The sequence below is a fragment of the Pipistrellus kuhlii genome, unplaced genomic scaffold (genome assembly GCF_014108245.1).
Source record: "Pipistrellus kuhlii isolate mPipKuh1 unplaced genomic scaffold, mPipKuh1.p scaffold_m20_p_30, whole genome shotgun sequence".
Classification (NCBI taxonomy): Eukaryota; Metazoa; Chordata; class Mammalia; order Chiroptera; family Vespertilionidae; genus Pipistrellus; species Pipistrellus kuhlii.
Window position 1 is genome coordinate 1300439 of NW_023425530.1, and position 26006 is coordinate 1326444.

At 54.2% G+C, this 26006-nt stretch overlaps 2 protein-coding genes across 9 annotated transcripts in view; one reads left to right on the plus strand and one right to left on the minus strand.

Moving 5' to 3' along the window:
• The first annotated feature begins 2979 nt into the window (after positions 1-2979).
• On the plus strand, positions 2980-11983 carry MPND (MPN domain containing). 5 transcript variants are annotated; one of them, XM_045589083.1, is made up of 13 exons: positions 2980-3486; positions 3570-3840; positions 4589-4825; positions 6106-6238; positions 6807-6891; positions 7067-7163; positions 7391-7463; positions 7543-7619; positions 9342-9528; positions 9622-9692; positions 9795-9900; positions 10555-10647; positions 11729-11983. In XM_045589083.1, the coding sequence occupies exons 1-13, from the start codon at positions 3395-3397 to the stop codon at positions 11800-11802; spliced, it is 1596 nt and encodes a 531-aa protein (XP_045445039.1). In that variant the 5' UTR covers positions 2980-3394; the 3' UTR covers positions 11803-11983. The 5 variants fall into 5 exon arrangements, with proteins under 5 accessions (XP_045445039.1, XP_045445040.1, XP_036315854.2 ...); XM_045589084.1 differs by having other exon boundaries at positions 2982-3486; positions 9360-9528; XM_036459961.2 differs by having other exon boundaries at positions 2982-3486; positions 9360-9528; positions 9795-9884.
• Positions 11984-12205: 222 nt separating this feature from the next.
• Positions 12206-26006, minus strand: part of SH3GL1 (SH3 domain containing GRB2 like 1, endophilin A2) — a 38735-nt gene continuing 24934 nt past the window's right edge. The window contains exons 2-10 of one of the 4 annotated variants that reach the window (XM_036459952.2): positions 17400-17468; positions 17006-17078; positions 15983-16126; positions 15414-15547; positions 15066-15224; positions 14660-14763; positions 14059-14174; positions 13839-13895; positions 12206-13447 (exon numbers count right to left, since the gene is read on the minus strand). In XM_036459952.2, coding sequence (XP_036315845.1) covers positions 13251-13447; positions 13839-13895; positions 14059-14174; positions 14660-14763; positions 15066-15224; positions 15414-15547; positions 15983-16126; positions 17006-17078; positions 17400-17468 — 1053 coding nt within the window. In that variant the 3' untranslated portion in view covers positions 12206-13250. Of the gene's footprint in view, positions 13448-13838; positions 13896-14058; positions 14175-14659; positions 14764-15065; positions 15225-15413; positions 15548-15982; positions 16127-16949; positions 17079-17399; positions 17469-26006 lie in introns of those variants that run through there. The other 3 variants (XM_045589085.1, XM_036459953.2, XM_036459954.1) reach the window with 3 other exon arrangements.

Here is a 26006-nt window from a genome sequence, read left to right on the forward strand (position 1 = left end):
CTAGGGCACATGTTTTCATTCTTTTTTTTTTCTTCCATGTTTTCATTCTTAAGGGGAAAGTATTCGATCTTTAACCATTAAGTACAATGTTTATTGAAGGTTTGTAGATGCTCTCCACTAAGCTGAGGTGGTCTCCCTTTGTCCTAGTTTGCTAAGAGTTTTTATTACAATATAAGTCGGTGTTGAATTTTGTGAAGTGCTTTTTCTGCATCTGTTGCTATGATTGTGCAGCTTTTCTTCTTCAGCCATTGCATTTGTTTCCTATGGCTGCTGTAACAATTCCTGGCACACTTAGGGGCTTACGCAACACAAATGTATTATCTCACATGTAATTAGAAAGCCTGCACGGATCTCCGAAGCTAAAGGCAAGGGATTGGTGGGGCTGCGTTCCTTGTTGGGGGCTGAAAGGATGGAATGTTTCCCTCGCCCTTTCCAACTTCTAGAGATTTCCCACATTCCTTGGCCCATGCTCCCCCTTCTCATCTACAAAGCCAGGAACCCAGGTAGAACCCTCAATTCACCGGATCATTCCTAACTTCACCCACTGTCTCCTTTCTCTGACTCGCCCTTCCACTTTTAAGGACCCTTGTGATTACCATGGGAAAACTTCCTCATTCTAAAGTCAGCTGACCAGCAACTGTAATTCCATCTGCAACCTCAAATTCCCTTCACCATGTAACCTCACTTATTCACAGATTCTAGGGAACAGGAGAGGGACTTCTTTAGGAAACCATTATTCTGCCCACCACAGCCGGTTAAATATGATGGATAACATTTATTTTTGAATACTGAACCTACCTTGGAATAAGCACCATATGGACATGGTGCATAATTATTTTTATATATTGCTGAATTCTATTTCCTAATACTTTGTTAAGGATTTTTCTGTCCCTATTCATGAAGGATATGGTCTGTAGTTTTCTTTCTTTGGGCCATCCTTATCTGGTTTTGGTATCCTGGTAATTACTGCTGGTTTAGCCTAATGAATTTGGAACTGAAATGCTCCCTCCAATTTTCTGGAAGAGGTTATATAAAAGTGGTATTGATTCTTCTTTGAACTTTTGGTAGGAAAATTATCTGGACCTGGAGATTTAAAGGAATTTTAAAAATTGATTTTTTTGGGGGGGGGATGAGGGAAAGATAGAGAGAGAAACATTGATTTGTTGTTCCACTTATTTATGCATTCACCTGTTGCTTCTTGTATGTGCCCTGACCAGGGATTGAACCTGCAACCTTGGCACATTGGAATGAAGCTCTAACCCAGTGTTTCCCAACCTTCTCTCATGATGAGAATCACCTGGTGGAGTTGTTAAAACACAGATTCCTGAATCCCAACTAAGAAGTGCTAAACTAGAATTTTTGAGAACATATAGGTAAAATTGCATACCTAACTTAGTGCTCTGTATATAAAATCTGTCTTAGAGCACTAGTTAAGTATACAATTTTACCTATATGTTCCCCAAAATTCTAGTTTAGCACTTCTTAGTTGGGATTCAGGAATCTGTGTTTTAACAACTCCACCAGGTGATTCTCATCATGAGAGAAGGTTGGGAAACACTGCTCTAACCAACTGAGCAATCTGGGCAGGGCTGGAAATTTCTTTTTTTGAGTGTTTTAAACTTGCACACTCAATGTCCTTCATAGTTATAGGGTGAGTCTGCGTGGACTTTATACACATAGCAAAGAATAGCCTTTGGAATCCACTGGAGAACTCTGTGACTCTGGCAATCTATTCATCTTGAATTGTCTAATAAAGTTGATAACAAGACTGCCATAAAGGGGTGCCATAAATGGTTAATAAAGTTGTAGCAGTTAATTTTAATTTTATTTATCAAATGCAATGGGGAGTCATTGAAGGATTTAGAGCTGGGAAGGGAGGTGATCATAGTTTTTTTGTGTTTTTTTTTTAAATATATTTTATTGATTTTTTACGGAAAGCTAGAAATATCGATGAGAGAGAAACATCAATCAGCTGCCTCCTGCACACCCCCTACCGGGGATGTGCTGGCAACCGATGTACATGCTCTTGACCAGAATCGAACCTGGGACCTTTCAGTCCGCAGACAGACATTCTATCCACTGTATTGGGGGTTAGTATGGAGGCCTGAGGCCCAAAGAGATAGCAAGGGTCCTAGGTTTTGGAAGATAGTTGAAGGGAAAGTATGCAAGGACATGGAGAGTAAACTAAAGCTAGACTTTAGGGAGCAGGGTGGTGACAAATTGGTGGCTGGACCCGCGGTGGGGGTTGGTGGGGAGACTCCAAAATGAGGCTTGGGCTGGACAAAAAGAAAACAATAATTCACATTTATCCCGTTCTGTCAAGCCCTGATCATTAAACCTGAAGTGGAATTATTATCCCCACGGGGACGCAGAGAGCTGGAGTCACTTGGCTAAAGTCACACAAGTGCGCGTGATATCAGGATTTGAGTCACGTCCAGTCTGATTCCACACCACCCTGGCTGGACACCCCTACCCCCAATTTCCTCTCCCCTCTTCCAGACTGGGGTCCGGGTAAACCCAAGGGGTTCCCCAACCCCGGGCTTCTAGCTCTGCCGAGGGCTGGGAAGATTCGGAGCCGAGAGCTGGAGCTGGGAGGTGGCACTGCGCTCCGGGGCAAAGGGACCTGGGACAAAAGACAGACTGCAGCCGCTAGATGCCCCCCGCCGTCCCTGGCCAGCCTGCGCGGAGGGTGGGGCCATCCAGACCAAACCCTACAACTGATTGGATAAATGAGGCTGAGTTCATGGTAATTGACCGAGAGCGACAGCTGCCCATTGGCTCAGTCGGAGTTGGGCGGAGCAGCGGCTTAACCCTGATTGGCTAGAGCAAGTCAAGCAACTGCTGCTTATTGGTTGAAGGTGAATAAACCTCTGACAATGGGCGGGCGTACTTCACTCCGGCCCAATAGAGCAATCACTCAGCCGAGGGCCCTCCCGAGTAATGGAGGTTAACCCTTCAGACTCCGGAGATGGCCTCCCGCGGACCCGGCCCGCGCCGCAGGGCTGCTCCCGCCCTCGGGCCCGCAGCCGCCGGGCTTCCGCTTCTCTCCCGGGAGGCCTCTGTGTCCCTCCCTCCGCGCTGGCCGCGGGCCTCTGTCCCCCTTCGTCCCGAACTCCCCGCGCCCCCAGGCCCGGGCCTCAGTCCTAAGGGGAGACCTCGGATGGAGCACTAACCCCCTGAGAGCAGGAGCCTTGCGCCTCGGTTTCCGCCTGGCACCTATGAACCCTCCGTTACCACCCCCGCCCCTGGAGAGTGGTCTCAGGCCTCAGTTTCCCCAGCGGCCCCCGGGAGGGTTGAGCCCCCGACGTCCCGTCTTTAGTGCGCAGGCGCGGGCCTCAGTTTACCAGCGCGCACCGGCGGGCCGAGCCCCCCGCCCGCCCACCGGCGGCGGCCAATGGCAGCGGCGCCCCCCGGATTGGGGCGGGGCCGCATCACGTGTCGGGAAGAAAGAACTAGCGGGGCGCGGGGCTGGAGCGGCCATGGCAGGTACGGCGGGCCCGCGGGGGGCCGGCGAGGCGCCGGGGGGCGGGGAGGCCGGACCCGACTAGGGGCGCGCGGCCCCGCTGCAGCCTGTCGCTGCTCGCAGCTCCGGAGCCGCTGTCCCCGGCGGGCGGCGCGGGCGAGGAGGCGCCGGATGAGGACGAGGATGAGGCGGAGGCCGAGGACCCCGAGCGGCCGGCGGGAGCGAGCGGGGCGCGCGGCGGCGGCGGCGGCGGCGCGGGAGCCGGGGGCGGCGGCGGGCCGGGGGGCGCGCTCCCCAGGCGCGCGGTCACGCTGCGGGTGCTTCTCAAAGACGCGCAGCTGGAGCCCGGCGCCGGGGTGCTGTCCATCTACTACCTGGTGAGCACTCCCCAGCCCGGCCCGGCAGGGGCAAGGAGGGAAACCGAGGCCCAGAGCTCCCTTGCAGCAGGCGGAGCCTGGGGACGGGGAGGGGAGACTGAGGCACGGACCATCCAGACCCAGCACGAGCCCAGAAGGTCCATCGTTCACCAAACACCCCATTCTACAAAGGAGAACTTGAGGCCCAGAGAGGATATTCTTGGCTGTGTGGCCTCGCTCAACCTCTCAGGATCCTACTATTCTAGTTTCCTTCTTTGTAAAATGGGACTCCCCTCCCCCCTCCCCCCATGGGGTTGTATGAGAATTAAATGAATAAAGCGCTCAGCAAGTGTCTGCTACACAGTAAGTGCTTTGTGTTTGCTCTTATTACTATTGTTGTTTGGTCTGTGAACGGTACAGTTTGTGAATTGAGCACCTGCTGTGTACCAGCATGTCAGGTACTAGGGACACAGCAGTGGAACAAGACAGACCCTGTCCCTGCCCTTTGGGGGTTCACAGTGAGGGGAAGGGGGGTAGACACATACTTGGGGTGCTTTGGATCCAAGCCGATCAGGACTGCGGCCCTGGACATGTAAGTGCAGGGAGGCGCCTAAGAGAGAAAGCTTCCTGGAAGGGGTGCTGACGTGGGAAGTGGGTGCTGAGCCCTGGGAGCAGCAGAGGGTCAGGGAGGCCCTCCTGGAGGAGGACCTCCTGGAGGAGGACATGGTGGGCACCAGGTCCTGGCCCAGCCAGCCCACTGTCACTGCAGGGGAAGAAGTTCATGGGGGACCTGCAGCCGGACGGGAGGATCGTGTGGCAGGAAACGGGGCAGGTGTTCAACTCACCCAGCGCCTGGGCCACCCACTGCAAGAAGCTGGTGAACCCGGCCAAGAAGTCGGGTTGTGGCTGGGCCTCCGTCAAGTACAAGGGCCAGAAGCTGGACAAGTACAAGGCCGCCTGGCTCAGGCGACACCAGCTCCACCTGCCTGCAGCTGTCGCCGATGAGGTGCGTCCCTCGGCCTCCGGGATTAAGCCTTAGACTCCATCGTGTGTGACACGGAAATGGTAATAGTGGGACCTTGTGTATTAGACAGATTTAGGTCGCTCAGAATATGTGTGCACACATCTGGCTGGCAAGTCTTAAGTCTGGAGGGCCACTGGCAGGCTGGAAACTCCGACAGGAGTTTGTTGGCGCTGCAGTCTTGAGGCAGAGTCCCTTTTCTGAGAGACCTCAGTTTTTGGAGTAGTCTGACTCGGATGCTGGTCTGGGTGGGCGATGATGGGGCGGAGCAGACCAGCCATTGAGATGGAGAAGTGGTCAGTCAGGTGCTGACTGATTTTGACAGTGGATCTGATGGGATTTGCTGATGGATTAAATGTTTTGTTCTGAGCAAGTGGGCAGATGGGGTTGCTGTCATTGGAGATGTGGGGGCTGGGGAGGACTGGTTTGGGGGATGGTCGGGTGCATCATGGCTGTATTGAGTGTGAGTACCCCCTGCGTCGTGATGTTGACGGACAGTGGACCCTGAGTCTGGAGCACAAGAGAATTCCAGGATGTAGACAGGTCTGTGGGCATCACTGGGGCCTGGGCAGGATTGGAGTCCTGAGAGAAGACCAGGCTTTCCTGAGGGAGGAAGCCCCAGGATCCAGCCCTGAGCAACAAGGGAGAGGTGGGGCGGCTGAGGGACCCTGGAGGGGGCCAGAGAAGCGGGGTGAGTTCAGGATCCCTGCTGAGAAGTTCCCATGAGGAGGGGGTCCCAGCTGGGTCCGATGCTGCTGGGAGGGGGAGAAGGGCAGAGAATCAAATGTGACTGTTGGGTTTGGACACAGAGAAGCCACCTTGGCAAGGGAAGTTTAGGAGAGAGCAAGAAGAGAGGTTATTTAGAGAATAACATAATCCATACAAAGTGTACGCTTGCTCAATGGAGCAACTGAGCATATGTTAAATTCTTTGCACACATTACCTTGTTTCACCCTGATGCCAGCCCTATTGGGTTAGAGGTCATTGTGCGACTTTACAGGTGAGCGTGGAGCTCAGATAGGTTAGGGCGCTTGCCCGAAGTCACAGTTTGTTTAGGACTCTAACCTATTTCAGCCACATGAAGGCGCTCAGGTCGGAGCAGCGCCAGAGCCTTAGGCCGCCTCTGCTCACTCACTCCCTCTAGTGGACATCTGAGGCAACGGCAAGGACCTAAGGGTCAGGCAGGCGAGCAGTCTGGGTGGAACTTGGGGAGGGTGGAGTGCACCCAGCTGAGGATCCCGCTGCTGTCACCCCCACCCCGCCAGAGCCCAGCCAGTGAAGGGGAGGAGGAGGAGCTGCTGATGGAGGAAGAGGAGGAGGAGGTTCTGGCAGGGGTCTCAGCAGAGGACAAAAGTCGAAGACCACCTGCAAAGGGCCCCTCAGAGCCTGCCCATCCTGGTGAGAGGCGTGAGGGAGGGGAGGAGACAGGGTGGGCGACATGCAGAGCGCAGGTGCAGGCGGAGGCTGTGGACAGGTATGGCCTTCCTTTTCCTCGGTGCCTCCAAGATGCCCCGCTGACTTCCTAGCCCACCAATTTCACTCTCACGGCCTGACTTCTGAAGCTCTAATCTTGGATTTCCTGCTCCCACTGACCAATTTCTTTTCTTTTTTTCCATTGACCAATTAATGTGTTGCCCAATTTTCCCCCCCACCATGCTGCCTGATTTCCTTGTTCCCCAATAGTATTTCTTTGCCCTGTTGTCTGATTTCTAAACTTGCTGCCTAATTCACCTTCTCCCCAACCTGGTCTTCTGAGGTCCTCACCTGATTTGAGCCCTTCATCTGGTTTTAAATCTCTGCCCAATTTATCAACCTGCTGCCTGATTTCTCAGTTGCCTTATTTTTAGGGCTGCTTCTAGGCGTTTTTTTTTTGTTTTGTTTCGTTTGTTTTTTTTCTCTCTTGGGTTGCCCTGTCTTTGATATCCAGTTCCAGGCTGGGGCCTTTTTCCTTACCCCAACCCCGCAGAGGCCACGCCCCTGGGGAAGCGAGTGGAAAACAAGATCCGGGTGCCAGTGCGGTACTGCATGTTGGGCAGTCGCGACTCTGCCAGGTCAGATATGTCCATGTCCCTGACTCACACGAATACCAGTTTACACAAGCTCTTGCTGGGGTGATGGGAAGGAGTAGGGTGGGGACAAGGCCTCAGATCCTCAGATCTGGCTGGGAGAGGGTTGAGGAGCCAGCCTAGGGGTTCCTGAAGCTGTGGGACCCTCGGCCTTCTGCAGGAACCCCCATACCCTGGTGGAAGTAACATCCTTCACAGCCATCAACAAGTTCCAGCCATTCAACGTGGCCATCTCCAGCAACGTGCTGTTCCTGCTGGTGTGTGCCTTGTGGGCCAGGGGCTCCCAGGTCTGGGCAGAGGGCTGGGGTGCTCTGGAGGCAGATGGGGTCCCTGGAATGTCAGCTCTATGTGGGTGGGCACCTTGTCTGCTTGCTCACAGGTGCTCCAGTGTTTGGGTGAAGGAAGAGGTGAGAGGGCTGCCCGGACTCCCAGGATAGGCTGGGGCCGGTGTAGCTGAATGTGTCTTTTCATGTACCTCTCCCAGGACTTCCACAGCCACCTAACTCGCAGCGAGGTCGTGGGGTACCTGGGGGGCCGCTGGGACATCAACAGCCAGAGTGGGTAACTGGGGCCCAGGGGCAGGGGGATGCTGGGGGCTGGGTCGATAGCCACGCCTTCTCTCCTCGCCCTGTGCAGTGCTCACGGTGCTGAGAGCCTTTCCCTGTCGCAGCCGGCTGGGGGACGTGGATACCGGGGCCACTGTGGAGGAGGAGGTGAGGGGACACTGGGTGGGGCTTTCCGGGGTGGGATGGCAGCTGGCAAAGTCAATGCTCAAAAAATGCGCAAATGAGCATGTGTGAGCGCCTGCCCCACCTGACACCTAGTAAGGGCTGGATACACTTTAATGGCTATTTTTTTTTTTTTTAAATCCTCACTCGATATTTTTTTCATTGATTTCTAGATAGAGTGGAAGAGAGGGAGGAGGGGAGAGAGAGAGAGAGAAACATCGATGCGAGAGACACACACTGATTGGTTGCCTTCCAACTGAGGTATGTGTACCCTTAACCTGTGTGCCCTTGATCGGGAATCGAACCCGAGACCCTTTGGTCCATGGGCAGACACTCTAACCACTGAACAAAACCAGCCAGGCCTTAACTGCCATTTCTTAAATAAATATCTTTTTATTTCAGAGAGGAAGAGCTAGAGCACATGTGTCAAACACAAGGCCCGCGGGCCAAATCCGTCCCACCAGGCCTTGCAATGTGGCCCGCACCGCGCTGTCATCACTGCACTCTGCTGCGTTTCCATCACAATGACAGTTTATGACTGTTCAGTAAACCATTCGGCCCGCGATTTAGGCTGGATTTTAGATTTTGGCCCCTTCTCTGATTGAGTTCGACACCCCTAAGCTAGAGAGTTAGATACATCAATGATGAGAGAGAATAGGATCATTTGATCAGCTGCCTCCTGCACACCCCACACTGGGGATCGAGCCCACAACCTAGGCATGTGCCCTGATCGGAATTGAACTGTAACCTCCTGGTTCAAAGGTTGATGCTCAACCACTGAACCACATCAGCTGGGCTTTAAAAATTTTTTTTGTTTTTTATAATATATATTTTTATTGATTTCAGAGAGGAAAGGAGAGAGATAGAAAACATCAATGATGAGAGAGAATCATTGATTGGCTGCCTCCTGCAAACCTCCACTGGGAATCAAGCCAGCAACCAAGTCAGGACACATGAAACCGTGACCTCCTGGTTCATAGATCGATGCTCAACCACTGAACCACCCCATCGGGCTGCCGTTCTTGATGTTTTCCTAATGGTTCTTAGTGTGCACCTGGCACCGTGCTCAGCGCTCTGCACCCACCTCAGGGAGAGTGAATGGGTGGTGGTTCAGCTAGAATCGTTCTCTTTCTGCCCCTGCTCGCCTCCACTTGAAGGCTTCAGGAATGCCTGTGCCTGCTCAAATGCACGCATATCCACCTCCTTAACAGTTTACTGAGCATCTACTGTGTGGCAGGCATTGTTGCAGGAGTTGGGACACACCAGGAAAATCACTTTTTGCCTTTGTTTCATGACAGGTGCATCTTTTTTTTTTTTTTTTTAATATATTTTATTGATTTTTTATGAGGAGGAGGAGAGAGGGATAGAGAGCTAGAAACGTCGATGAGAGAGAAACATCGACCAGCTGCCTCTTGCACACCCCCTACTGGGGCTGTGCCCGCAACCAATGTACATGCCCTTGACCGAAATCGAACCCGGGACCTTTCAGTCCGCAGACTGACGCTCTACCACTGAGCCAAACCGGTTTCGGCAACAGGTGCATCTTTTTTATGTACCCGTTGACCATCCCCAACCGGACTTGTTAGGGTGGGCGTGGGGCAGGCCTGGTCCACAGCGGATACTCATTATGTGCTGCCCTCACGTGGAGCGGGATGGCAGTCAGGAGCACACCAAGGCTGGTAGGATCCAGCTCCCCATCCTCTCCAGCCCTGCCTCTGTCCCCAGATCTACCAGAGCCTGCTTCTACGCGGCCTGTCCCTGGTGGGCTGGTACCACAGCCACCCACACAGCCCGGCGCTGCCATCGCTGCAGGACATTGACACGCAGATGGACTACCAACTGCGGCTGCAGGGCTCCAGCAATGGCTTCCAGCCCTGCCTCGCCCTGCTCTGCTGTAAGTGCCCCGCTGGGGTAGGTGTGTGTGTGTGTGTGTGTGACTCCTGGAGCATGAGCCCCCCAGGCCCAGCCCCTTTCTCTCCTCCCACAGCCCCTTACTACTCTGGCAACCAGGGTCCAGAGTCCAAGATCTCCCCGTTCTGGGTGATGCCACCCCCTGAGGTAGGTGGGGCTCCTGGGGGAGGCCAAGGGTCAACGTGCTGGATGTGTCATGGGGTGGGAGGCTTGGGGTGGCTGGTGGTGACTGGCCGGTGTCCCTGCCAGCAAAGGCCCAGTGACTACGGTATCCCCATGGACGTGGAGATGGCTTACGTCCAGGACAGCTTCCTGACCAATGACGTCCTCCACGAGATGGTGAGCTCACTCCCAGGTGAGGTGGGTGCACCCCTCCTCATGAAAGTGCCTCCCAGCTGGACCTACAGGACAAGGTCCGACTCGGAAGCCGTGGCTGACTTTGCCACACCGGGGCCCTGGCCAGGTCCCTCTTCTGCAGATAACCACCCGGGGCCCTTAGGACCCAGGCCCAGGTCCTTGCAGCACCCCTTCCTCACCCCCAGGCCTCCTGGTTGTTGTGGACACACCAGGGATGCTGCTATCTCGGGCCTCTGCACCTGCCACTGCCTCTCCAAGGGGAGACACGTGGAGGACGTCAGGTGTTAGCAGGATGGTTTATGCCTGTGGCTCAACAGGCATTAAAAAAGGGAGCTAGTTCATGCCACCTGTGGTTTCACGGTATCAGTGAGGCTAAAGCAAGGAGCGGTCAGGCCCGTGAGACAGCACGTTCAATGTGCCTCCCTCAGCCTCTCGGGCAGTTCCCTCTCCCCTCCATAAGCCTCCTGCTGAGCGCCCTCCTGTCTGCTGGGCGGGCGCCTCAGTGGACTGGGTGAGCGGTGTCTGCTCGCATTAGCCCCGAAGCCTTCACGACAGGCAATAGGCAGCGGCAGCACGTCCTGCTCACGCTGGGTCCCAGTGCCTGGCGTGGGGAGGCGGGAGCGAGGGGCCCCAACCAGCCCCTGTCCTGTAGATGCTGCTGGTGGAGTTCTACAAGGGCGCCCCGGACCTGGTGAGGTTCCAGGAAGCCTGGAACCAGGAGCACACCTACCTGGACAAGCTCAAGGTAAGACCTCTACCCAAGTCCCATGTGAACCCCTCCTGGAAGACAGCTCCTGGAGAGCACCCAAGAATACACTCATGGGCGGCTTGAGAAAGGGATTCCCTCACCTAAGTATTTCATTGAAGTATTTCAGCTGGAAATGAACAGTGCCCCAAAGCCTTATCACGAGGGTGGGGTGGGAATCACCATCAAAGTGGAGGTGAACCCTTAGTCCTGTAGACAGACTCCAAGACCCTGGGTCAGCCCCGCTGAAGCTGCACTGGCGGCCACTCAGGGGGTGCCGGGTTCTGATCTGGTTCAGTCTCGAGAGCTGCTGGTGTTGTGAACGTGCACACTGGCCCCCAGGTAGTGGGTCATTTAAATTAGGCTTTTATTGGCCTCCCGTGTGTCTGATTTATTTCCTGTTTGAAAGTCATCCTCAGAAGATGCTCTCACCTCTGCTTTGCATAGAGTTTCACACTTTTGCTTGTTTTGTTCAAACTTTTATATTTTGTTAATCCTTACCTGAGGATGTTTTTTCCATTGATTTTTAGAGTGTGTGTGTGGGGGGGAGAAACATGGATGTGAAAGAGACACATCGGTTGGTTGCCTCCCACATGTACCCCAACCTGGGGCCATGGATCAAACCTGCAATCCAGGTACCTGCCCTTGACCAGAAATTGAACCGGAGACCCTGTGGTGCATGGGCTGATGTCCTAACCAGGCCAGGGCTGTTCAACTTTAAAGAAAATAGTAACCAGGCCAGGGTTTAAAGTTCCTTGTCACCTCCCAGCCAGGCACTGGGCTGCTAGGGGTGCGGTGGGAGGGGGAGGGTTTCTGGGTGGCTCTCAGCATGTGGCACGTGTGGGATCCAGGCTGGCGTGACAGCAGGATTTGTAAAGTGCAGATGACCCCCTCGCCCCAAACATTAGTCAGCTGGGTCTTGTTACTTGACATCCTTTTTGTTGGAAAGCTTTGGTTAGGGATACCACTGTGAACCGCGGGCAGGCGAGCCCTCTGCCATGTGGCAGTGCTTGGGCTTTGGGGGCGAGGCCAGGCCAGGACTGCGGACGTAGTCCTGAGGCACCAGGCCTGATTGTTTCAGATCTCCCTGGCCAGCAGGATGCCCAAGGACCAGGGCCTGTGCCATGTGCTGGAGCAGGTGTACAGCGTCCTTAAGCAAGGGAACTGAGAGGATGGACCTCTGAGGACCTGGGAGGCCTCCTGGTCAGACTCGGCACCCCCCAACCCTGGGTGAGGGGGAGCGATCGAGAGGCTTCGTTCGCGACTGTGTTGCTGTTCCTGTGGGCCTGAGGTGTCCGATGGCAGGAGCTCATGTAATAAAGGAGAGAAGCGAACAGCCCAGGCCTGTGTCTCACCCTGAGGGGGGCCTAGCACTTGCTGCTGGGCATGTAGGCTGCTGTCTGGGCAGCTGAGTGTGTGGACAGTGCTTGGCCCATCCCTAGCCCTGTCCCTCCCTGGGCTTGCTATGGGGTGGGTAGGTGGGCAACTGTGTAGGCCCTGTCCTGGCCAGAGACCCCTTGGGAGGGCTGTGGATGTCCCACACCACAACCAGGCAAGAGACTGTAGAAAGAGACGTTTAATACTTCTTTAAAAAAGTCAGGATTACATTTCCATTGCCCTAGACTGACCAAGGCTACGCTGCTTGTCTTGGTCCGGATGCCTGTGTCGCACCCACTCAGGACGGTGGGGGGCCCTGGGACGAGCAGAGCCTGGTGTCATGGGCTGTGCAGGGTCACGGGGGAAGGGAATGTGAACCAGGCCCGAGGTCCCCCGAGGCCAATTTCAGATTAGGCGAGAGGCGAAGCAGATGCAGGGCTGGGCCCTGCTGGTCTGGCAGCTGCCTACCTTGGTCTGGAGGAGACAGCTGGGGATACTGTCAACAGGGGGATGGCAGCCAGCTTGGGAAGGGGGAGGCCCTGTGACCCTCCCGAGCAGCCAGGGGTCTGGCAACATTCACTCATCAAAGCCTTTGTGCTTGACTTTCAGCAGAGAGGAAGCTGGGGGCTCCCATGGTCCCATGTATGTGGTGTGTGTGTGTGTGTAGCTGGTGGTGGCAGCTTGTGCCAAAAATGGTCCATGTGCTTGGTTAGGGGTGGGCATGGGTGTGTGGGGCTCAGCCCTGCAGCTGAGGACAGGGCCCCTGGGTGAGGCCCCGCTAGGGAGGTGGCATCTGTGGGCATGCAGGGGCCTGAGGAGTGTCTTGGAATTTAAAAGCAGGTGAGTCTGGGCCAGGGGTCCTGCTTGGACCACCGCATCACACAGACTTTGTCTGCTCACAATAAGGAGGGGACAGAGGGTATGTGTGTCTGAGTGAAGGGGACCCACCCAGAGTTACCAGTCCTGGAGGGGCGGGAGGAAGTTAGTGTTTCTAAGAGCACCTTAGTGTTAGCTCCCCTCAGGGCGGTGGGAGGGGAGCCCACACCACCTCTATGGTGAGCACTAGTGTAAACAGGGCCCCTGGCCTCTCCGATTGGCCCTGCTGCCTCGAGTCCTGGTGCCCTGGGAATACCTCGGGAGGCCCCGGGAGGAGCACTGCCCTTGCTGTGCTTCGGGCCGAGCGGAATACAGGCGATCTGGACGGAGAGGTGAGCAGGCCCATGCTGTCACTGAGGCAGGGGCACCAGCACCTCCACGTAGCTGAGGGGGAAGAAGCCCGACTGGCCATGGAGCATGCCCTCGTACCAGTTCTCGTCGATCTGGTTGGTCAGGGTGATGATGTCGCCCTCATGGAAGCCCAGCTCCCCATCGTTCTCAGGCTCAAAGTCATAGAGTGCCTTGCAGCTTGGCTGGTCCAGGGGCGCTGGGGGTGGGCAGGGTATGAGTGTAAGGTCTGGGCATCCAGCTCAAACCCCACCTGCTGCCTCGCTGTGCCTCAGTTTCCCCTAAGAAGAGCCACCCTTCCACTGGCTCCCCGTGGTGGTTTGGAATAAGGAGCAGTGACACACGAAGGATGGAGGACCCAGGGAAGCGCGGTGGCCCAGAGCCCACCGCCCTCAGGGTGCCCTGGACGCTCACAGCGGCCCATTTCCCCTGGAAGGCTGAGGCCACAGAGGCAAGAACTCAGCTCCTGCCCTGCTTGAGGGTCTGAGGAAACCCCAACCGGTGTGCACTTCTACTGATCGGGAGTCAGAAAGACCCTCCCAGGACAGACTCGAAGGCACTGTTATAAACCGAGGCAGGGGGACACTCACGCATGGTCCTGCTGGGGGTCCGGATGGGCTTGTCGGAAGATCGGAAAGATGACGAGGCTGCAAACAAAACACACAGCTGAGCTGAGAGTGCTGAGGTGGGGCCTGGTCCCATCTCTGGGTCCCCTTTTGCAAAGGGCTTAGACGGGACAGCAGGCTGGGGCTGCCCCACAAGAGGCCTGTCGCTGAGGCCCTGGGAAAACACTCCCCTCCCACACCTCACCTGTGATCTTGGGGGCCGGGAAGCCCCCGTTGGACTGCTCAGACTCTGCATTCTCAAAGCTCTCCCGGGGCTTGGGCTTATATTCACGTTTGGGGCGCGAAGAGGCTTCCCGCATCCTGCAGTGAAGGGGGAGGTGTGAGCAGTCACAGAGCCAGCTCAAAGGTGTCAAGGCCAGAGAACAACGCCCCCCGCCCCCCAAGCTGATTTTGCTGCTGCCACATGGACAGTGGGAGGCTGTGAGATGGACACAACACATGGGAATCCTGGGGGACCCCCTGGGCCAGATCCCAGACCAGGGCATTTTTCAGGTTGCCAAGTGGCCCCACCAGGGAACCACTGCCAACCAAGGAGACTAGCAGTGGAGGAAGGGTTCCTGGAGTCTGCCCTGGGTAAGCTGCCTCCCACCCCCTCAGGTTGGCTCTTGTCCCACCGCCACTCCAACCCTCTCCTCAGGGACAGGACAAGCCCGAGGAGGTCCTATTCCCTTGCAGGATCCGCACAGCCCAGAGATTAGGAAAGCCTGCTACCAGCCCAGGATCCCAGAGCAGGGACCCCGCAGCCAGTAGGCCTTTCCTGGCCGCACAGAAGGGAAGGGGCTCACCTTCGCTTAAGCTTGCTGGCCAGCTCGTCCAGGATCTGCACGGCCTGCCGGTGGTATTCCAACTGGGCATCCACCAGGGCAGAGAGCTGGCTCACCTGCTCTATCTGCAAGCAACCAGCCAGAACTGAAGAGGGGCTGACCTCTAACTCCCATCTCCAGGCCACTTCCTGCAAGGAGCCTTCCCAGACTGCGCCAGGCACTGGGGCCCGGCTGACCTTTGAGCTGCAGCTGGAGAAGGGTGGAGGACCCAACGACACCGAAAGCCTCAGGGTGCCAGTTGCTGCCCACCGCTGCTCCTTGTTTCCCCTTCACTTCCCCTTCCCTCCTAAACCGGCACTGAGCCCTTGGGTGCTGGCACTCGCTTCAGGGGCTTCCCAAGCAACGGCAGTCCCCACCATGGACGTACATCAGTCTCCAGCAGGTTGTGCATGCTGGTCTCCGCCACCTCCTTGGACTCCTCGAACTTCTCCAGGGCCTGGCGCAGCTCCTCATCGGGGATCTTGCCCTGCCGCTTCTTCTTATAGTCAAAGTCCAGGCGGCGGCCCTCGAGCTTCTTCAAGTGGTGCTGGGGGCAGGGCGAGGGTCACATTGCAGGGCCCCCCAATGCCTTGCAGCCCTGCTCGCAGCAAGTATGCACAGAGGTGAGCTGAGCAGGGGCCCAGGATGGGAAGAGGCTCACTGAGTGAGGGAGCTGTGTGGGATCCCTGAGGGCTATATGAGGGGTGGGCATGAGGGACAGGGCATCAAGGCATACCTGGATCTCCTTCAAGTCTTTGTCGCACAGGTTCTGGAGGGGGTCGATGAAGTTCTGCTTGACCTCTATGTCCAACGAGTCCTTCACCTCTGCCAGGCACTTCATGGACTCCCCTGCATCCAGCAGGGCGTCGCCTGAGGGGGTAGTGGGTAGGAGAAGGAGCCATCACAGGATGCCTGTGGGGCCAACATGCCCCCAACTTTTAAAATGACCCCACAGCCAAGGACTGATCAGAAATCAGAGCAACAGACCATCACGTCTGTTCCTGAGCCAGTGGCCTGGGGCTGGTAATGACAAGTGCCCAACAACCTGCTCCCTCCACACTCTCAGAGGGGGCCAGCTTTGCCCTGAATGCGCTGTGGTGTGAGCAGGCCTTCCCGCGGCCTTAACACTGCAGGTGGTCCTGGGATTCTCCCTCCCCCATGGGACCAGCCAGCACCTGAGAAGATTCTGGAGCTATGGGAGGGAAGTGCCCTCCTGCTCACCAGGGTGGGGAGGCGCTGGCCTTCCCTCCCTCAGCCTGGCCGCCTGCCCATGCAACCTGCTGAGGCAGTCGTGGTGGCCCTCACCGAAGTTGGACTCGCCACCCAGCTCCTTCCCGTGACGAATCATGCACTCGCCCAGCAGGCCTTCCGACTGCGGGTAGCCAGGATTCTTCACCTGCCCACGGATCTTGGATACCGTGTTGAGCATACTCAGCTTGGCCCTTGAGGCTGGAAAAGAATGGGTCGGATGGGCATGTGGGTGGTTTCTCCAGGACCCACCAGGCCTTGCCCAGCTAGCACTGCTGCCCTGGGAGCTCCCACTCTTCCCCAAGGCCCACGTATTTCTGAAGTGCTCCCCTGGCCCAGGGCACTTGGTTGCCATTCCTGTTGACAACCAGGCTATGAAGCCCCTGAGCAGACCTGCCCTACTCTGTTCTTGACCACAAAGGATCATGGGCAGTGGACAGGAGAGGTGATCGGCTCTTCAGGAGCCCCCAGGGCCGCCTCAGCCTGGAGCACAGCTCTGAGTGGACCCTCCCCTCAATGGCGTGGTGGACTAGCACGCTAGACAAGTGATGGTGGGCAGGTGCAGGCATTGCAGACATGGATATCCTCCGGAGGTGGGGGAGGAGCTGTGCTCCTACCTCTGCCTACTTGGGTCTCTCCCTGGCATAGGCCTTGAATGGAGACGCCTGGGTTTGCTACCTGTTCCACGTCCATAGGAACTAGCAATGGATATTCCTTGAGGGAAGGTCCCTATCCTAAGAGACCCCACGTCATGCTCCAAAGGCAGGCATGTGGCTGGTGCCTGCCAAACTAGAATGAACACCCATTTCAAACTGACCCATGAATTGGTTGGGGTGGGGGAGGTGCTCTCTTCTGCTGGGACTGTTAGCTGCAAAGGTGACTTAAGGTGGGGATTGACACAAAAATGAGAACCGCCAGATGAAGCAGAAAGGAAATGCATGACCCCAAGGACATCCTTTAGATACCTGGCCCAGCCATGCCTAAACCCACCTACCCTTGACATTTCAGTTTTGTGATCCCTTACATTCCTTCTTCATGCTGTGGTAACGGGAAGAACTTGCAGCTAGCTGGTGCCCCTACCTGGGTTGGGCTGCAGGTATTCGATGGTTCTGGCCAGCACTTCCGCCACAGCCTTGCTGGTAACATCCACCTTCTGCAAAGAGGCAACATGTGTGGTTTCAAACCAGTGGGGCACCCAACACCAAACCAGGGGTCCCTGGATAGCCCTTGCCCTGCTTCCCAGTCCCTGCCTGCCTCGGAGCCCACATAAGAACTTCTCGCTGCTATGAGGGCTGCCTGGCCTCCCTGTAGTTCATTACACCATTTCCCCGCTGCTGCCTGCCCAGGCATAAGGGACACCTGATGCCTCTAGTCCATCCTGATAAGTCTTGGCCTACATGTCAGAGCTGGGCCTTGCGAGGGACTGGGTAAATGGTGCCAGACGTTAGGCAGGGCACGCCACTCTTCCCATTACCTTCTCCATCTCTTTGAAGTCATCGTCAAGCTTGGTCCCTTCAGCCCCTCCGACCTTCTCGCTGACCAGCTGGGGAACAGAAGAAGGTAAAAGAGTGAGTCTCAGAAGAGGAGGCCCCAGGATGCCTCCCAGCCTTGCCACGTCCACTGCCCGTGGGAGAGCACGGGGTCAGGATGTGCATGACAGCTTCCCAGAGATGCTGAACACAGCAGCCAATGGCAAGACGGGTGACAGAGCACATGCTCCTTCAATGAAGGTGGGGGCTCCTTCTCTCAGCAGGAACCTCAGGGATCACTGGGTCCGGCAAATCCCCCAAAATGCATGCTCTGGGTGAGTGGGAGGGGAGGCTTCTGAGAGGCGAGCAAGTCTATGATGGAGAGGAGGTCCCATGGCTGAACGAACAGGGGAAGTGTCATGTTTGATAAGAGCTGATAGGGAAGGAGAGACTTGCCCTACTCGGGCCAAATGTGTGGGCACACACACATCTGAATAGCTTCAACACTCTGGATGCTTAATAACACACAACCCCGAACAGCAGCGAGTGACATGTTTATTTTCTTTTTTTTTTAACTGTTGCTATTATTTTTTTTAAATGTATTTTTATTGATTTTTTACAGAGAGGAAGGGAGAGAGATAGAGAGCTAGAAACGTCGATGAGAGAAACATCGACCAGCTGCCTCTTGCACACCCCCTACCGGGGATATGCCTGCAACCAACGTACATGCCCTTGACCGGAATCGAACCTGGGACCCTTCAGTCCGCAGACCGACACTCCACCGCTGAGCCAAACCGGTTTCGGCGCGAGTGATATGTTTAATTTCTCATGCTTAATCACAGATACTTGCCCTGGCCTATGTGCGCAGTGGTTAGAGCATTGCCTTGCTTTGGTTAAAGCACCAAAGGGTCACACAGGTTTGATTCCTGGCCTTGCTGGGGCACATGCGGGACGCAACCAATGGATGTGTCTCCCTCACATTTATGTTTCTCTCCCCCCAACTCCCTCTAAAAATTAATTGAAAAAATATCCTCGGGTGAGGACAAGCCATGAAAAAAAATCAGACACTCATGCACGCATGGCACATACACAGACACACTCCATTTCCTAATGGCTGGCAGCAGTTTCTGCTCACACATAACCCCTCCCGGGGCTCCTGAGGACACCCAGCGGCTGTCAGTCTACAGGAGCAGCCAGGTCACTGACATGCAAGGACAGGCCCGCCACCTTCTACCTATGTGGTCATGGATAATGGGCTTCACTGGGTGGACCTCTGTTTTTCTCTTGTGAAATGGGGTGACAGATATGCACTCAGGGGGCCATGTGCCGGCTTCTGTGACCTGCTGCATGCGTGTGCTCAGGAGTGTGCCTGGCAAACAGTAAACACTGGGCAACCACACTGCCTACACCTCTGACCACTATTTCTTTCCCCACCTGTCTCGGCCCCCCATGGGGACTGAGCAGAACTCCAGGGCAGGCCTAGCCTGTTCGTATCCTTCCTCCACTCATGCTCCCCGCCCCCACCCTGAGAGTTAGAGGGGAGTCTAAGAAGAAAACCGGGCACAGGTGAGAAAGATCAGTATAGGAGGGAGAGGGGACAGAAAGGGGGAGGACAAGGAGGAAGCAGGGCTGGTGTGTGGGGCTGACCGGGGACTGTCACCACTCGGACCCGCTGGCTGTCCTCTGTGGTGCACATGCTCTCGGGGACCTCACAGGAGAGGCAAGGGCTTCTGCTTCTGCTAACAAATTCATAAGGAAAGACCCTGTCTGCCCTAGGTGTTCTGGGGCGTTCCACTTTATTTCACGGGACAGTTTCACTTCTTTTGATTACGGGAAAATAGGATGTTCTCAAATCCGGTGGTTGCCAGAGAAGGAAGTGAGTTGCCTGCCTGATGTGAGACACTCCTCTGGGGTACTGAGAGGGGAGCTGAAGCTTAAAACCACACCTTCCGGGCTGAGGTCCCTGGGGCCAGACGGCCCATTCAGTGCAGGGCGCTGAAGGGAGCGGCTCCCTGAGGGAGGAACCCCTGCATCCTCATCCAGGCCCCTCAGGAGTGTCCCCTCCCCACCTCTCCTGGGAGTTCAGGACTCAGCTTTCCCAAGTCCTCCGCACACTCCTCTGTTCCCAGCTCAGGGCTAGATCCCCATCCCTGTGCTCAGGTACTGGGGGGCCTTGGAGGAGCCACCAGGCTACCTATCTCCCTGCCCCACCCCATTTTGGAGCTCTCAGCTCAAACCCCTCAGGTAGTGGTGAACTGCCCCCCATGTCCCAGCTCTCCAGGTCTCAGTTTTACGTTTTTATTGGTTTTAGAGAGGAAGAGAGAGGGAGAGATAGAAACATCAATGATTCCTCCTGCATGCCCCCCACTCAGGACCGAGCCCGCAACTGGAGCATGTGCCCTTGTCGGAATCGAACCTGGGACCCTTCAGTCCTCAGGTCGATGCTCTATCCACTGAGCCAAACCAGCTAGGGCATCCAAGTCTCAGTTTTAGAACCAATACAAATGGATGAGAGTATGACAAGAGGTCAAAAGGAAAAGTGGGCCCGGATGGTGCGGCTCAGTGGTTGAGCACAGACCCATGAACCAGGTCGTCATGGTTCAATTCTAGGCCAGGGCACATGCTTGGGTTGTGGGCTTGATTCCCAAAAGGAAGCATGCAAGAGGCAGCTGGTCAATGATTCTCTCTCATCATTGATGTTTCTATCTCACCCTCTTTTCCTCTTTCTGTAATCTATTAAAAAAGAAAAAGAAAAAGTGTGAAAACCAAAGAAGCCATATGCCAACTCAGCAACAAAGAAAGGGTATAGTGCTGAGTGTGGGCTCCCCAGGAAGCAGGACCTGGCCCTGCAGAGGGGACCTGAATGGTCCACAGGCAGAGCTGGGAGCCATGTGTGGTTCCCACCTTTGGGTGCCAGGTACAGCCTTTTCTAGGGCTGCCTGAGGATGCTCAGGGTCAGGACGCTCTCTGGGGAGATGCCCCATGCATGGGGAAGGCCACTACACCAACACTTCAGTTCTGCTTAGGTTTATATATGTCTTTGGGCCCAACAAGAGCAATAGTATGTTGCTGTGGAAATCCCATCCACGTGTAGAGTCTGTGCCACAAATTACCAGAGCCTGCCTCTTTCACCCCGCAATTAGTACTCTCTACAACCTGATCAGGTTCCCATGCAAGAGAGGAAACGGGCACAGCGCTTGGTGGGGCCTGGCAAGCTGAGGACTGAAGCCCACTTTCTCTCTCACATCTGAGAAGCCAGGAACCTCATAAGCTCGCTGTTTTGAGACTTGCGTGGCCACGGCACCTCCAGGGGATGCCAGGCCCCTCGTGTGGCTGTGACCTTAGTGGTGTGGGAAAGCAATACCTCCTGGGATCCACCTGGCTAGGTCAGAAAATGGGTCAACCAGCAGCAAGCCCCACAATGGCTGCTGTTGTAAAATCCAAGCTAGTGCCAATACAGGGCCCACCCCAAACCAGAACATCCTCCAAGAATCTGCCTCAGGTCAGGTGCCAGCCCGGGCCCTGTGGAGCCTGCCTTCTGCAGAAGCCCTGGGAGGCTGGGCAGCCCAGGGCTGGGAAGTCAGTGTGGCAGAGGCTGCCACTCAGTCAGACATGGCGGTGACCTCTTGCCCACTGAATGATTCTTCAGTCTTTGGGAGACAGGCTCCTGACCTCTCAAACTCCAACCCAAGCAGCCCTGGCTCTGTGCTCCCCGTGCCCCACCTGCCAGTGCTAACTGCAGGTCACATTTCACTTTCCTCCTGGAACTCTGTTCATTTTGTCTGTCTAGTACGGAGTGTAAGCCCGTGAGGAGGCCACCCCTGCCAGGTTGGTGGCTGCCTCCTGTGCCGGCACAGCGTGGGCCTCAGGCAAGCACTCAGTGACTGTGCTCCACAGAGGGCCTAGAGCAGCATCCGCCAGGGCTGCTCCGACACCCTGAGCATTCGCCTGCCTGCCCTGTCTCTAACACTCTAACTTCAAATCAGCGCTGCAGAATGGCAGGAAGTTCCCTCAGGCTGTCCAGACAAACCCACTCCCCCTCGCCCCTCCAGCAACCTTTGGTTTGCTGTCTCTCTCTCTAGAGGTACTTCTCCTGGAAATCCAGGTGGACTCACATCACTTGTTAGTACTTTTAATCTTTGGGAAGAGTGTATTCTGCTCCCAACCTAGGCTGCAGACCCTTCCAGGGCAGGATGGGGTGCACAGCTCCATGTTCGCCTAGGTTCATATGCTTACACTACACAGATGGTTACGGCCAGTGACAGAGTAAAAGAGGCCCAGTCCTGTTCACGTTCCCAAGTGCCTGCAACACTCAGGCTGCTCCCCTGGAAACCCCTATCTGAATGGTCATATCTACAACATGCCCACGAATGACTTTGAAGGGCATACCTTCTCAGGCCTATTTCAGGCTCTTGCATTGTCTGACTAGGACACCCGTGAACCAGGCACCTGGGAACTGAGCAGGCCTGGATTGGACACGGGCTTCACCCCACAGCACCTACACCAAGCATGCCAAACTTGAAGGCTAAATCAGGCCAAATAAACAAGGCTTAAGTTTATGTGGGTGGCAAAAAAACAAAAGCTTCAATTTTCATAGAAATATAGGTTTATGCCAAAGCTGGTTTGGCTCAGTGGATAGAGCGTCGGTCTGCGGACTGAAAGGTCCCAGGTTCGATTCCGGTCAAGAGCATGTACCTTGGTTGCGGGCACTTCCCCGGTAGGGTGTGTGCAAGAGGCAGCTGGTCGATGTTTCTCTCTCATCGACGTTTCTAGCTCTCTGTCTCTCTCCCTTTCTCTCTGTTAAAAAAAAAAATCAATAAAAAAAGAAAAAGAAACATAGGTTTATTTCGATAGAGACATGCTGAATACAAAGGGCTGAAATTAATAAGTAATTGTTAATATAAAATAATAGAACATTATAATAAAAATTAATCTTTTTTTTCTTGAACAATAACTAAACATTATTGTGTAACGCAAATAAACCTATTTTCTTGTTCTCCAAAAGTGAGATATTTCCTGTTGCGCACACCAAACAAGTCAGCTCAAGACTAATGACGTGGCAAAAATGACGTGGTAAAATATTCTCTGCTAGTATTAGTGGAGAGAAATGGTGTGCCTGCACTTAAGGTGCGTAAGGGAAATGAATGCAACATGATTATAGTGATCAGTCATTACAGAACATTGTAGTTCGTTGTTAATAACTAGAGGCCCAGTGCACAAAATCGTGTGTGGTAGCCTGCCACTGCTCACAGCCCCATCCACCCGCCCACCGCTGCTCAGTGCTTACTGTCCCGCCCACCTTGCTGCAATCAGAGCCTGTGGGCTGCAGGGGAGGGACTAAGAGGTGCTCATGGTGACTGGTCGTTTGGTCATCCTGGTCTCCACGAAACTGGCTTTTTATATAAAGGCAGTCCTCAGGTATGTCGGACTCAACATACATCGTTTTGTGGTTATGTCGCCATCTCCCATTTATTTATAAAATAAAAAATGTTCCGTCATTTTGACTTATGTACATATGTGCTTTATAATTTTTATTATTTATTTACCACAAGCTCAGGAATTGTTATCTTTAGTTTTTTAAAATTGTTTCACTTCATTACTGCTGTGTATGTGCTCCATGTGAGTGACACAGATGCTTATGTAGGTGGATGTTATCTGTTCACCATGGTGAAAATCGTGTTATGTCGCACCATAGCAACAGATCTGTGATGTAACCTGAGGACCATATATAGATTATGTATACAGAATATGGTAAAAATTAAGTTATGAAATTTTTATTAAAATGTTTATTACATACTGTTATATAGACTGGGCCGCAAAAATATTTGTGGGCTATGAGTTCGACATGCTTGACCTATGTGATTTCTTTTTTTTTTTACTTTTTAAAAAAATATTTTATTGATTTCAGAGAGGAAAGGAAAGGGAAAGAGAGATAGACACATTACAGAATCATTGATCAGATGTCTCCTGCATGCCCATCCCCCTAAAGTGGGAATCAAGCTTGCAACCCAGCATAAGCCCTTGACTGGAATAGAACCCGGAGCCCTACAGTCTGAAGGCCATGCTCTATCCACTGAGCCAAACTGGCTAGGGAGCACCTACGTGATTTCTATTCTCATGTGGGCCCATGGGCACTTATAATAAAAATCACTTGGAGGCCATAACTGGTTTGGCTCATTGTATAGAGTGAAGGGTCCTGGGTTCAATTCTGGTCAAGGACATATATCTTGGTTGCAGGTTCAATCCCCAGTAGACAGCTGATGGGTGTTTCTCTCTCACTGATGTCTCTAACTTTCTATCCCTCTTCCTTCCTCTAAGATAAATATAAATATAAATATAAATATATATATATATAAATATCACTTGGAGAAGGGGGCTTTTCTTTCAAAGACTGGCACTCTTCAGGATTCTAGACATTTGGCCGTCTTTGGAGTGGAGCAAGGGTTCTGACCCACAAGAGAAAATGTGCAGTGGAACAGTTCACAAAAGGAACAGAGAAGATGCTGCATGCAAGACCCGTCTGGGAGCAGGCTTCTATTCCTGCCTCTGCCTGGCTGACTTCTCCCTCCTGTCTGTGAGTGCATGAGGGTGACACTATGGAGCAGCCCCTTCTGCAGCCAGAGCAATAGATCTGGGGACAGTGGCCTGGGAGTGAGACTGCATTGAAGGTCCACCCTCCTGTGTGGCCTCTAAAGAGCCAACACCACATATGAGTCAGTGACTGGCTCCCCATAGTGAGGCACTGGGAGCCTCAGCTCTCAGGTGTGAGCACTGCTGGCTTGTTAGTGACTGCTCTCAGGAGTGGGTGAGGTCAACAGGGCAGCACTAGCCAATTGCCATGTAACAAGATGAACCTGGAGAAGGGTATGCAAGGCTCTGGCAAGAGAGACAAGAATGTCAGAGAAAAACATGGAGAACTGCAAGGAGATGTAAACCCTCCAACATGGCAGAGGGATATGCTCCTGGCTGGCTGGCAGGGGCTGTTCTGTGTGAGTTCAGGGGCACAAGGGCCGCCATTCCTGGTCCACCACAGTCACAATCCTGCATGATATTGTTGATTGTCATGTTTATTCAAGGATGATATAAGGACCAGTACACCCATTTTACAGACGAGGCAAGTGACAGATGAGAGATGGAAGAATTTAAAGTCCCTGCAGCTGTTAAGTGAAGGAGCTGGGAGCTGTGCCCAGACCTGCCAGACTGGACGGTCCATCATGTGCTGAACCCCGAACTGGAAAACTGGTCAACAAAGGAATGGGGTGAAGCCTGGGGACCAGGCGGGGCCTGGGAGGAAGTGTGTGGGGCCTCCAAGGGCCAACCCCATGTGCAGAGTGCTGGGCTTGGGAGGCCCCAAGAGGCGACTATGATGATCTTGGGCAGGGCTGAGAAATTCCTGAGTTGTGATGCTGGCATAGGATGGGAAGGGAGGGAGGGAGAACCCATTCGCCTCTAAATCCAACTGTGACTTCCCTCCCTTCTGGCCTTTTAAGACATGTGTGCCAAATACCTCTGAGCAACCTATCTGGTTTCCATTACAGTCTCGTGACTGAAAGTCCACAACATGGGCAGGGCCCCGGATGGTCTGTTGCCAGGATGACACATGAAGCCACTGGCCTTCTCGATCTCCTTTCTCTGCTTGCACTCCTGGACCCTCAGCTCGGAAACACTGACCGAGACACAAGATAGTGTGCTCTTTGGCTAACCAAACTCTTTCTGGAAAGGTGAGCCAAGCATGCTTCTTGGGGGGGTAATATGCATAGGGCACTCGCTGCCCTCAAGCCTCCTGCATCTCCCTGCCTGGAAACTTCCAGTGGCTCCTGATATCGCCCAGATACTCAGCTGAGGCCCTTGTGAATGGTTCAATTATGAAATGCTTGCTGATGGGGGCGGTACTCTGATTCCAGGCAGCTTGGAGCTCCCACATGGCTCTTGAGAGTGAAGGCCATGAGGCGTGGGCTGGGCAGCGAAGGAAGAGGTGCCACACACGTAGAGGCCACAAAACATTATTTGTGCCCAAATGAACCTTCATAGCTCAACTGGGAGGAATCGGAGAGTAGAAATCAACCCCTCAACCTAAGGAGATGGGTGAGCAGGAAGAGTGAGGTCTGGCAGCCAGGAAGAGGCCTCATGCAACACACAGTCCTTAGCAAATACTGGTGAGCTGACTGGCACACAAAGTCACCACCCCTTCGATAAGCCCGGGAGGGAGATGTTCTGACAAGTCAGAACTTACTCTGCATCCTGAGAACTCTGAAATTTCCCTCAATTTGCTGGTAAGCATGCCTCTAGGCACACATTTCCTTTTCACCTAGCGATCAAAGCTAAATATATTTAAAACAAACAAACAAACAAACAAACAAAACAGCTTTGTGAACAGGAGTGATGGAAATGATCCACCAGGAAGAAGTTCTAAAGTTACTTTTCATGTGGAAACCCCAAAACTGGGCACTGAGACCACCAGGCCAGGCCCTGAAACACACCTCCATGCCCCAAGTGTCACGGGGTTTACTAGGAACCTACTTCTGACAGGAGGAGGAGGAGTGGACTTTTGAAGCCCAAAGCATTTTCCCAAAAGGAGCGGTCGCTCAGGCCTCGGGGTGGTGGATGCGATA